The sequence below is a fragment of the Serinus canaria genome, chromosome 3 (genome assembly GCF_022539315.1).
Source record: "Serinus canaria isolate serCan28SL12 chromosome 3, serCan2020, whole genome shotgun sequence".
NCBI lineage: Eukaryota > Metazoa > Chordata > Aves > Passeriformes > Fringillidae > Serinus > Serinus canaria.
Window position 1 is genome coordinate 32,834,256 of NC_066316.1, and position 12,903 is coordinate 32,847,158.

At 41.3% G+C, this 12,903-nt stretch overlaps 1 protein-coding gene across 4 annotated transcripts in view; it reads right to left on the reverse strand.

Annotated features, from left to right (window-relative positions):
- MAP3K4 (mitogen-activated protein kinase kinase kinase 4) overlaps window positions 1-5,938 on the reverse strand; it is a 63,287-nt gene extending 57,349 nt beyond the window's left edge. For all 4 annotated transcript variants that reach the window (XM_030235513.2, XM_030235509.2, XM_030235512.2 and 1 more), the window contains exon 1: window positions 5,553-5,938. In XM_030235513.2, coding sequence (XP_030091373.1) covers window positions 5,553-5,626 — 74 coding nt within the window. In that variant the 5' untranslated portion in view covers window positions 5,627-5,938. The remainder of the gene's footprint in view (window positions 1-5,552) is intronic.
- Window positions 5,939-12,903: the final 6,965 nt, after the last annotated feature.

Sequence of the window (12,903 nt, forward strand, 5' to 3'; positions counted from 1 at the left end):
AAATAAAATAGAGCTCTCTCAAAAGTTTTGGCAGTTCTTCGTGTTCTCATCTCAAAAAAAAAATACCCAGAACTTTCTGTTCTTTTTTACTAGCAAATTTGAAAATAGAGAAAGCTTAACTAATTTTTCCATCTTGGATTATTATAAGTTTTCATACAAATTTGAACCATGTTGTAACAGCACTTACAGTAGATACATTTCTGAGCTTGCCCCCAATAGATTATTCGATTAAAACTATCCCATATTTTATTTCAAAAGAAAAAAAGCCTATTTAATTCTACCCTTGCTTTATAATGTGCAATAAAGTGTGAAAGTGTTGATGGGTTTGTTAGGTTTCCACATCCATGTTTAAGCCTGCCAAGTGGGGCTGCAAATGGATCAAAGGTTAGAACTGTAGAAACAAGAGCTAAGAGAGCTTTACCCAGCCCAGTTAGCATCCAGCTCTCTTCTCTAAATTACTGATGTTAAAATATTCATTGATTTCAGACCCCATGCTTCTCCACTAGTGCCACTTTTTCAACCTCAACTATATGCTAACTCATATTTGGGAATTTGAACTGATTTTTTTTTTTTTTAAGCAAGAATCTCTGAAATATGCTTTCCTCACTAATGATGTTTGAGCACTACATAGTACAGTATCAATCCAAAGGGTAAGTGCTGCAATTAAGCTCTTGGCACCTGCACAGACCAGATCCCAAGGTCTCTAGCCACACACCAATGCAGTAAAGTATACTTAATTTAGAACTATTTATGAAAAATCTGTACTAACGCACCTGCATGGATTTTCTGGAAAACCTGAGTTACACCAAAAAAAAATTACATACTACTGGGAAAAGAGTTAGGTTGCTAGGTTCAACTATAAATATATCATATAAAAAGGTGATAAACTGGGAAATGCACAGATCTGTGATTAAAGATAAAAAGAACTGTAACAGCCATTCTTCCCCCACTCTCCCACACACACTCTATTCTTCTGGCAGAAAGTTCCATTTCCAAATAGGAAAAAACTAACAACTACTTATGATCCCCAAGTTTCAGTTCATCATTTAGACAAAGGCAAGGTCTACAAGAACCCTGAAGGTGAAGCATTGAAAGTTAAATAGGTTTTCAATGGAAGCTGCTGTCTGAGCACAGCATACTGGACTTCTTGTCTGTGATGTTTGGAAAATCCAAGCAATGCAATGGGACTTCAGTACTCTGCACTCTTTGGAGCATCCCAAAAGCTCAGTGGTCATGCCCACAGAGAGCTCTACAGTGAGGCCAAGAAGTCATCAAGGCATGAGTAACTGTGCCTTGTTATCACTTACTCAATGGATGTTCTACAGCCAAAATGGTAAAAACCTTTCCAAATGCTGCTCTCAGGAAAAGCAAAGTGTGTAAATCACAGCACAAGTAAGCCAAGGGTGGAATAAATCATACATTTACACCACATTAGAAAGCAACACATGATAATCAGTAGCACTGAATATCAGCAGGACACAGACAGAACAGAACTAATTTCCTTCTTCTACCCTAAGATTGCAGGAGACATTCATCAGCACAAAAATTACATCCGATCTTGTCTGGCTCCAGAATAAACCTGATTGGGTTTCATGGTAAATTAATGTGACTGTACACACAGGGTTCTTGGACTGGACACAAATGAACATCAGACAATTCAGTAACACTCAAATTCAGATGTTAAAGACAAACATTTTCATTTGGCTTAACATTTGCAGTAAGCCAAGAGTGAGCATGGGACCCTTGTCAACTCTTTAAATAAATAAGCTTCCAAGTTATTTTTTAAAATTCAAAAATTATTTACTTAATAAATTACAGACTAAATATAGCATCAGTGCAGTTATTATCTGAGAGAAGAATAAAAATGAAGGAAAGTTTTGCAAAGACAAACGTTGTAGACAACAGCAAATCTAACCACACAACAGAAGAAATGAGCTGAGACTCCTGTGCTGACAGAGGTCAACACACTATTGACTAGCAGTTGCTACTATGAAAAATTGTCTTCTAAATGTATTTTAGATGCAGTCTAAAAGAATGATTTGGATATAATTTAAGAAATGTGGTTGTCATGGAAGTCAAATCTTTATAAGCCTCTAAAAATCCCAATTAGCTCCCTGAACTGAGAATTACTGCATATCCCTTATGCTTTCCTTGAAATTCAGTAGATTTGTTTTCATCACAGCACAGTTTGCATTCCACAAAGGTCAATATCACTAGCTTACATAATAGTAAAACCAACCTTGACACAGACAGCACTAATTAACAGACATAAAAACAACCCAAGCAGCCACACAACACAGACTAATCCTTACTGCTACAAATGCCAAAGACATCTCAACGAGCACTTCATGTGTGTTTGTGCGTAGGTGGAGCAATCAGTCATTCATTCCAGTCTTGCACATGTAAACAAGAAAATGCAATACATATAGAACAGAGATTACATCTTACCTCATTTAAATGCATGGGGGGAATAAAAGCTACGGCAAAGCTCTATATACTTAAATCATTTTTCCCACTGAAGCTATGTTCTTAAGTTAATAAAATAAACTCTTTCACTGCTCATATACTCTCAGCCATACAGATGATCTGGCAAGCAGGAAAATCTGTTGAGCACAATTCATGACATAACCTCAGGCTTCCCCCAAACCACATACACTGCAGACTGACAGCCCCAATTCATTGTCATCCTAGAGACAACAAATCTGATAGACAGACTACTGACAACTTCCCCAGCAAGGAGGAAGCCTCCACATAATTCACAATTCTGTTCCACTTTATTCACAGCCTTGGTCCTTCCTTCACCCCTTGCACTGGATGTATTCCAGGAGAAAAGAGGGCTGCAAGCAATCAGGGCACAAGTCAGGGTAGCCCTAAGGCTCTTCATGCCTTCGCAGTGCCCCCAAACAAAGGGCAAAGTCCCAACAAAGGACACGCTTAAGGCCTCATTTTTCTCTATAGTGGATTTTGTGCAAGAAAATTCTTGGGAAAGCCTAAAATTTGGCTTGGGAAATTTAAAGCCAATGGGTAATAATCAAGAAGCACCAAACGCATCTGTTTTAATTAGCATTCTAAATTATCTAAGTGGAAACATTTCAGCTTGAAAACTTTCCATTTGTTTTAATGATTGATACTTAAATGTGAATTCTTCACTAAACCTTTCAGAAGTATCTTTCACTAATCCATAACCACTGCATACTATCCAGGGTCAAAATGCAATTCTACTTCAAAATCAACATCTGCTCGTAGCTTCCCTGAGCACTTTTCAGTTTAGAGCTGTCTCCCCTCTCTCTCCCCACCAAAGTGTGTTTCAAGAAAGGAAGGAAGATCTGGGAAAAACAGTGTGGTTTTGGGGAGGGATTCACAATCAAAAGGTTTGACAAAGGACTGTGTAATTTAAAAAAAAAGCCATGAATATATTTTATGTTTGCCTTCAGTTTACAAAACTTACCACTGCATTTATTTTCTAACAAGAGACAGAATCCTCACACAAAGACAAGCAGATTTCTCACACCAGGCAGTCTCAAAACAACAAATCAATAAGCTTTGTTTATCAAACAAATGTAGGCATTTTGCTAATTCAGAATGACTGAATACTTCTCCACCAGAACTAAAGTTAACTTAAAGAGAATGTATTATAGCAATGCACTTTGGTACTAGCTAGAACTCTTTATCATAAGAACACATTCATACTCTACAAACAGGATTAAAAGTGATCTACCATCAAATGGATTTCAAACGCCCAAGCCTGTGCAAAATAAACTGATTTTAAAAAGATTCTGACTTCATGGCCCCAAGAATAAACACCTAATGGTGACTCCAAAATTTAAATCAAAAGTAATCAAGTTTGAAAAAGCTTCAGATACTTTACTTGTATTACATTTAATGCAGTAGTAAGTAAAAGTAAGTGCTGCATAAAGCTAGAGAAGCAGGTGCGAACTTGGGACACAAAGCACACACATAAGTGAATCACAGTGGATGGAGTACATGCACTACCCCACACAAATTAAGGCTACCTAATTGTTTTGAGACATCCCCTTCCCACCCACCAGCTCACTCCGAAATAGATAATTCAAGTTTCATTTGCTGGGTAAAGTTGTCACCACATTATCCACACCCACATCCGACTCATATAAACTGTCCTGTAATAAGCAGAATCCAGCAGAGGTCAGAAATGGCCCTGCACAGGAAATGCCTGGGTGTTTTCCATTCAGGCTCTGAAGATTACTCTCCTACATGAAGACAGCCCAGGTCTAGGGTCATGCTTTTCTACAAACTTTATTTTAAATCATTTTCTGCTTAACCTGCAGTATTAGTCACTGGAGAGTCCTTTGAAAAGGAACTTAGAAGCTTACTAATTCAGTTGCCCTGCAGCATTTGTATTTCATAACATTTCTGTCAAATCTCACTAATTTTATATATATACTGATTTTGGCATTCTCATGAGAGAAAAACAAATTGTTAGTGCACATTAATGAAAGCTCAAAGGCATTGTTCAACCCCATAGCCTTGACCCACACAGGAGCACATCACAACTTCCCTTCTATTCCATCAGTACAGAACAGCAGCTCGCAATATTCAAGAACTGTCTCAGCAACTCGACAGCAGATATTTTGCATGGCACACCTGGAACACAATGCACCTGACTGCTACCTTACAGTACTAATTGATCACACAAGCGTTTTAAAAGCGTTTCCTGAATGCCTCCTAGTGAGAAGTGAAGTGCATCAACAGGATGTTACCTAAAAATGAGAAATAATTGCCACGGAATTAATAACTTGGACTTATGCAATACTTCTGCAGCCAGCTGGAAACACTAAACCATAAAGTAATTTGCATCCCCATCTCTCAGCAGGGCACAGATGGAGACTTGCAAAAAGCCAATCTGCAGGTCAGCACATTCAGGAGGTGACAGCAGTTGCAGAAAGCTTTGAGGCATCAGAACACTTCTTTGTGAACGCTTTTTCTTTTTTTTTTTTTTTTTACTCTATCGTGTTACAACTATCGATGGCAACGTTGCCAGCAGCGATACTCCATGACCCTGCTGTTTCACCGGCACGCCAGAGAGAACCCGATCATCACGGCTGCCATAAACACGAGACAGCCTTCCAAGAGGGCAGCGCTTTTATCGCTGCAGTTCACAAGTCAAAGAGCACGGGTCACGCTCGGTCAGCCTCCCGCGGGCTCCAGCTGCTGCTCCCCCGCCGCTCTGCAGCCTCCGGCCCGACCCCGACACCGGGCGGGCAGTGCCCCGACACACCCGCTTGCACTGCTGCTAGGCTGGGGGCGAAGGAAACGATTTGCTTTTAAATGCAAAGCGCCCACAAAACACTGCCTTACCCACCGCAGCCACTAGAGATTTCTTATCGAAGCACCGTCTCGCTTCGTGGGCGCTCTGCAGAAGCGCTGAAGCAGCAGCCGCAGCAGCAGCCGCAGGTTCTGCAGCGCGGAGGGGCCGGGAGGCAGAGCGTGCACCCCCGGCCCCGGCGCTCGCAGCCCCCGCCCGGCATCGCTCCCTGCACGGAGCTCCCTGTGAGGCAGCGCTGGATACTGACCTCCCCGGCGGCGACGGCGGCGGCTCCTCCATGGCGGCGGCGGCGGCACAAACCAGCGCGGCGGCGTATCTCATGCATGCACCGGGGCCGGCATGGCGGCGGGCCCCGGTGCGCGGCGCGGGGGCGCAGCGAGGAGCAGGAGCAGCGGGAGGAGGGGAGCGCGTCCCTACCCGGCTGCAGGAGCGCGGCCGCGCAGAGCCGCCCGCGCGGCCGCCATCTTGGGAACAGCCTCCGAGGGCAGCGGCGCCGGCAGCATCGCTACGGCGCGCCAGGAGGGACCGGCCGCGCCAGAGGCGCCCGCTCTGCCGCGGCCGGGCTGGGGGCGGCTCCCGATGCGGGTTTCCCCCTCTCGGCCGCGGGGTCGGGACGAGCTGCGGGACAGCGGCGCTTCCCTCTGGCACCGTGGAAATTACATCTCCGCACTTCCCCGCGAGGGGCCGCGTTTATCCCGAGGCGGGGCGGTGATGGGGGCGCGGCGGGCGCTGCCGCCCCCTCCCTGCCCCGGTGGCTGAGCTGTCAGGCGCTGCCTGCGGCCGCTCGCTGCGGTGCCGCTGTCCCTGCCGCTGCTCGCTCCCACACCGCCGGCACACAGAGAAAGAAGAAAAATATTACTGCTGAGGGGAAGATGGTTTCCCTCAGCAGGTGCTCGCTCCCTGGAGCCGTGCTCACCCGAAGTCCGGCGCCTGCGGAGGCTGGAGCGACCGCGGGCGGATCCGAGGAGGTGGAGGGCGTGAGGGACCTTGAGGTCCCCTTTGGGGCGTGCATGGAAGAACAATCTTGTGTCTTTTATGTTCTGCTGCTGACAAAGTAACTTGTTTGAATTTGTGAACCTGGACTTTTTAAACCCTCCAGCAGCGCTGGTTATCAGCCTTGGACAGAGAATTGGAGCCACATTATCCAGCTGGAAATACAGGGAGGAAAATGTGATTTCCTAAACTGTAGGTTGGCTGGAATATCAATATTAACTCCCGTCAAAGCAGAAAAGTGCCACGGATCGTTTAATTGTTGGGGTCGGTGAGAGGGAGCCTCACCTCCTGTGTTACGGGACTGGAAGCACGGCAACAAACCCTGGCATCAGTAATGCACACACAAAGCACATGAATTATTTCTGATGGGTGAAATTTGAGCTTGGTCTAGAATCAGTTCTAGATTCTGCACTTTTGCACCAGTTTTTTCACTAGCTGTACAAGAAATCTGCACCTTTCTGAGGTCTGATGCCAAAATTTAGCTGTGAAGTCGCTGTTCATGAAATAGTTCTCCACCTCTCTGTTGAAGTTTAGGAAACAAATTCAACAGTCCCTTGAAAATAAAAGAATATTTTAAAACTGAAATGCAGGAAATACTTCTACTGTATAATCTTAATACTATCTACTATGAATGCATGCTTTAAAATGCAGAACCAGATAAATATCATTATCCTGGAAGCCACTTAGACTCTTTTCCATAGGTCAGGAAATATACCCAAATCACCATGACCCTGATGATCATGACATTGAAACATCAAGACATTCAGCATTTACATCAAGAATTATTAGTTAAGATACCTCATGTAATGGAAAAATGCAGTATTTAGCATGTTAAAGACTTTTGCTGGAGTACTTGAGCCCAAAACCATAAAGCAGTTCCAATGGCAGATACACACAATACATTCCCACTAATCTGTCATGGTGAATGAAACTTGGAAATCATAGCTGATGGTGCTAACCTAATAAATTAGATGTCATCTCCATAAAAAGCAGACATTATCTAACGTAAAGCTGCTTATTCACAGTATGCATGTGTTTTTAGTATGATGACAAATAACAAAGAGTCAATGTTGCAGATTAAATCTGAACATTCTTTTCAGTTAGGGATCATTGTCTCACACCATCTCTGCAGCTGTTTGCAGGGCAGAGATGTATTTAGCAATCACGGCAAAATGGTTCAGGTTCTTTGCTGCTTCTATCAAAACCATCAATGCAGTGGTCTGTTAGAAGGACAAAGTTTTCATTGAATCTGATACTGCATTTTGCTATAGCTGGGATGGTGTGGAAGTGGAGACATCCCAAGGGCTCTTGGCAAAGGGAGAAATGGATACTGACCACTGCCATGCTTTCTGTAAATATTAAGATAGTTTACTAAAGTAAACTGGGGTTCACTGCAGCCTCTCAAAGTGGTCCAGAAAACTCTTCCCTGTGCATTTTCCCCTTTTCCTTTCCTTTGTATTGCATCACATTCTTGTGGTCACAGAAAATATCCTAGAACTAAAGATACTAGCCAAGCAAAGCAAGGCTGTAAATCTGATACAGAGATGCTTCTTTATCTACAATTGACCATAGTGAGCAACATAGCTCCTGGCATCAAGGAGAAGATTGTAAGAGGGGAAGTTTATGAATGGCCTTACAGAGAACTTGGGAAGAAATTCAGAGATGCAGGAATATTTGGAGGTGATAGTACAGGAAACAACAGATGACATAAGAGTCTCAGACCTTATATACAGATAATATTTGGCAAATAAAAATTTTCAAGGCAATACAGAGGTCTTAAAAAATTGATATACAAAAAAAAAAAAAGAAATATTATTTTTTGCTTCTTTTAAGGAATATCATCGTGTTTCAAAGACTGCCAGTTTCTGAATCTAAACATGTCAATATTTCATAGGTGCATGGAAATTTATAAATTTCACTGTTCACTCTGGTTATACTACTGGAACGGAAGAAAGCACAAAGTTAAAATATACATCACGATAAGTAGCATCTGTAAGAAAATAGAGTTAAAATATTAGGAATGGATTTTATTGCCTGATGTGGCAAAATCATGACTCCAAAATTCCAGGTTAAAAAAACAAACCAGGAAACAAGTAACTGTCAAAATAGACCAACTTATTTCAGTTTAACTTCTGTTTTCAGAAGTTTTAGAATTAATTATCTTCTTTTTTTTTTTTTAGAAAACATCTGGCTTTATAATTTAGCCGATGCTGCAATTGCTTAGGAATTGCTTTTTATTCTAGCAACATGCCTTTCATTACAGTAGCATTCCTAAAACTTGCAATAGAAATTTTACATGGCAATAGCATCCTAATAACAAAAATAGGTCTTTCAAATACCATTTTCAAATTTCTGCTGCTACTACCCTTGAAATTTATATCAGTTCCTGGGGCATATATTCTGTTGTTCCTTCCTCATCAAGTCATCAGAGGTATCAGGCACAATTGTACATGCAGCTGTGCTTTTGCCATCTGCCATTTCTCCAGGTATTTTCTATATACAAAATATCCTAATGAAGACAAAGAAATATTTGGTCCATGTAGGTAAATAAATATGTTTTAAAAATATATTTGAAAATCTTTTTCCTGGTACCTGTCACAAGGCAAAACTTCCAAACTTTTTTTTTTCCACGTTATGAATGTTGCAAGAATAAGGCACAACTTGGTTTTGGGTTTTCTTAAGTCAGTAAATGAAATTTAGTAATCAGATTTTTCTTCACTGTGTGAACTGCATGCAAAAAAAAAAAAATAAAATCCTTGACAAAACTAGCTTTGTACAATTAGTTTTTCCTTCTAATAAGTTATTTGTTTTCATTCTAATAAAAGCTATTTAAAAATAAAAGCAAAGTTAATCAGTCATTAGAAAACAGCCTGCTAGGTATAGTTAGTCTAGATTTAGTAAAATGCGCTGAAGACAGAATATTCTGAAGACAGAATATTTTTTCTTGATCGTAGATTAGAAATGCTCTTCTGCAATGCAATGAAGAGTAAAACATAAATAATGTCTGCATTTAATATCGAGAACACAACCTGACACCATTTCTTATGTAGACATTGCAACTAGCATCTCCAGAGTTCAAATAAATACCAAGATGTGTTTCTACCTGGGCATATGCAGACTCCTCCATCTACAGTTTCGTTGTTCTCACAGAAGATCAGGTCAGGGGTGGCACTGGAAGAAACAGAACTCAGTTTTCAGTGTTATCTAATCTGAGCTTCGCTGCAATTGATTTGAAGTGTGAAGCTGAAAGAAGTTAAGGAGTCCCACTGTATATAGCCCTGTTCAATCACCCGTTACTGCTGTGATTCATTCACTTGGGAAGCTGGCATGGGAGCTGCCAAAGCTTGTTCAGCAGCGTGGTTTAACACCCGTGCTGTAATAGGAGCCAGCTAACTTGACAGAGGTGGAATATTTCTGTCAGAGCTCTGTCATCTCACAGGCTGCATGTCAGATTGCACAGGGCTCAATACCATTAATTCACCACTATTAAAGGAGTATTTGTTAGTAAGAGTACCATGAGGTCAGAGACATTCCTGTGATTATTGTTTTATCACTTCAACTGGGCATTATTTTTTTAGGTACTTCCTGTCCTAAAAAGCAGCTCTATGTAGCACAGCTTCTGCATTATTGAAATGGCATGACCCATATGAGAGAAGTATAAAATCCAGTTGTGCTTAAAGCTGTATGCTTTTGCTGTGCAAAGCTGGTCTCCGGGCTCAGTGTCTGTAAAGCTGGGCATAGCTAAACCCACTGGCTGCTCTTCAAAGATACTAAGGCGTTGGACTTAGAAATTATCTGAAACTGAAAATGTTGGCACATGTATAGCAGTCTGGCTACAGCAGTTTATATCTTCCCAATAACTGATTTTGGACCTCTGAAAATCAGCTGCACTGAATTCATTGCTACTTGAACTTGACTATCAAAAACAGAGTAAGCTTGCTTAAAGCTAGCTTGGCTCCTGCTAAATAATATTTTAATTATTTCCCTGGCTCTATAATAGGCATACTCAGTGAGCAGCCATGGGGCATTTATAAACAAGACCAAATGCTTGTCTGCATTTGTGTTCACTGCATTAATTTCGTGTTCAAAGAAGCTCCAGTGAAGAGCTGGGGCCAATTCTTTGAAATCCTATTTGTAGGCCCAGAGGATATCCATCTGTCTTCTGTGTGTGCCTGACAGTGCTATTCAATGCATTGTTGCACGCAACTCCTTCAACATGTTTTCAAGCATCTTGCAATTTTGACTACTTGCTTATACCAAAATTTATAAAGTGATGCTTCTTATTTCCATCAGCCCAAAAAAAGTTCCAGTCTATATATTTTTAAAATATCTAGTTGTGCTGCTGAGATTCTGTCTATGTCCGCCTTACAGCAGCTGCATTATCCCAGCAGAAAACAGCTGTGAGATTTGTATTAAACTTCCTTGTCTAGGAAGACAGGAGCTGCCCATGTCTCCTCCTTCCCACAGCTCTTTTTATAAGTGAGAATAATCACAGAAAAGCAGTGTAGCTGGCATTTCCTTTACCCCGGCAGGTCCTGGCAGTTGTATCAGCTGGACGGAGTTATAAGCAGCCATGAGAAAATTTTAATCTTCATTAAATGTTAATCCCTGCAAATACATACATATCAGTTCAGTTATATAATAGACATACTGAAATCAGTGGGACAACCCTGGGAGAACAGTTACTCATACATATAATTGTTTACAGGGTTCATTTCCTCCTTTTGCTCTGAATCATCTGGAATAATGTCTTCCCCACAACTTCACAAGGTGAGTTTTGTGGTATAATCCTGTTGATAGCTCAGTTCTGGTGAACATCAATAGGAATTAAGACATTCCCTGTTTGCTGCAAAGCCCTCCTAACTAGAACATAGTAAAATAGTATCTTAATCTACAACTCCCTGTTGTGTCCCCTGCAGTGCCTCAGGTTTTATTTTTTCATTTCTGTACATTTCATTACTTCAAAAAAGCTGTTCTCTCATTGTTAACATAACTATTTTCATCCTTCTAAATACTTACACAGTTCCTACAGTATAAAACACTATAAAGAAGTAATCACCTGCCATTTGACATTATTTCAATGCATTCCGATTTTTTTATTCTCATTTGAGTCTTATTGGCCCCTATCATTATTTTTATAATTGATTTGAATTTCCTCTTCCTCAGAGGAATTGATGCTTATTTTAAGGCAGATCCATGCTAGGAGACATAGCACACAGCACTTGAAATAACTGTGGAATGATGTGATGTCATTAATATGCTGTCCTGGCACAGCAGTCTTTCCAGCTACAGCCAGCTGAGGAATCCAGATTATGACCTTTGTGTTAGGGAGCTGAGATTCATGTGATATTTTCTGCTGAGCTGTTTGTTTAAGAGATGGCTTCTCTCAACACCTTGGGTGAATTTCTCTGTGATTGTCAGGAATCAATGGGTATTGATACATTTTAGGAGGAGCTATTTTAATTTTATATTTCAGTCCAAAGCCTCTCAAATCCACTGTGGTTGCTCTTCAGCCACGATGGTAATCAGAAATACAAAGGCGTCAAAATTTTGTTAGTTTTTCTTCCTGTCCAAAGAAAATAGAATGAGATAATGTTTTGTTTGAGAACACCACGACCTTGTTGAAGCTGAGGGTCTATAATTGCTTGATTCCTCCTCTCTTTCAGGCTCAATGCTGTGGAATGTTTGAGCCCTGATTCTGCTGTTTATCTATGGATAGTGTGAAGTCCAGGAGAGAAATTTCTTGCACCCCTAATCTCAGCAGAGCTGCCAGTCAATTAGCCCTTCTACTAGACATAAGCATTGAGGCACTAACATAAAACAGACTAAACTTGCCTAAAAGGCTCCAGCTTTCCAACACTGCATGGATGTTGTGGCACACAGAGCTAGGAGAAAAATGCTGATCTGGAGATTCAGCACCCAGTTTTCAACAGGGCAAGCACACACTATTCTTTCAGTAGTATTGGAGAAGGACTCCTGGCTAGAGCCTGCTTGTTCACCTGTTGGAAGCATTCAGTATGGATCAGTTGCAAAACTTTATCACATAGCTGGATAGCTGTAACCTGCCTAGAGATGAGATCATAGAAGTATTAATCTTCCAACTAGCTCTTTAGATGGACATTTGGGCTATAGCCCATCTGTCTGAGGCAGTCATGGTCTTCATTAGGCAGAGATGACTACTCACAGAACAAGGAGTTACCTATTCTATAAGCTGTGGAAGATTGCTCTAATAGATACTTTATTTCTAAATGTATAGTTACAGTTAATAGAAGAATTGCATTGCTATTCGTACCTGGATTTCAAATTGAACAATAACATTTCAGTTCAAACTTTTGCATTAAAATTTGTACTTGTACTTTTCTAAACCACCCCCAAATGACAGCTTAATTCTGGGCTCCCTGTCCCAGAAGAGATAGGGACATGCAGGAATGAATCCAGCAAAACACCATAAAGGTAGTGAAGGGTATGGAGCATCTGAGACCTGAAGAGAGAAGCTGGAAATGTTCAGCCTGGGGAAGGGAAGGCTCAGGAACGATCTTACCAATGTGTATAAATATTCAGTGGGGTAGAGTAAAGAAGATGGAGCCAGGCTCTTCCCAGTGGTG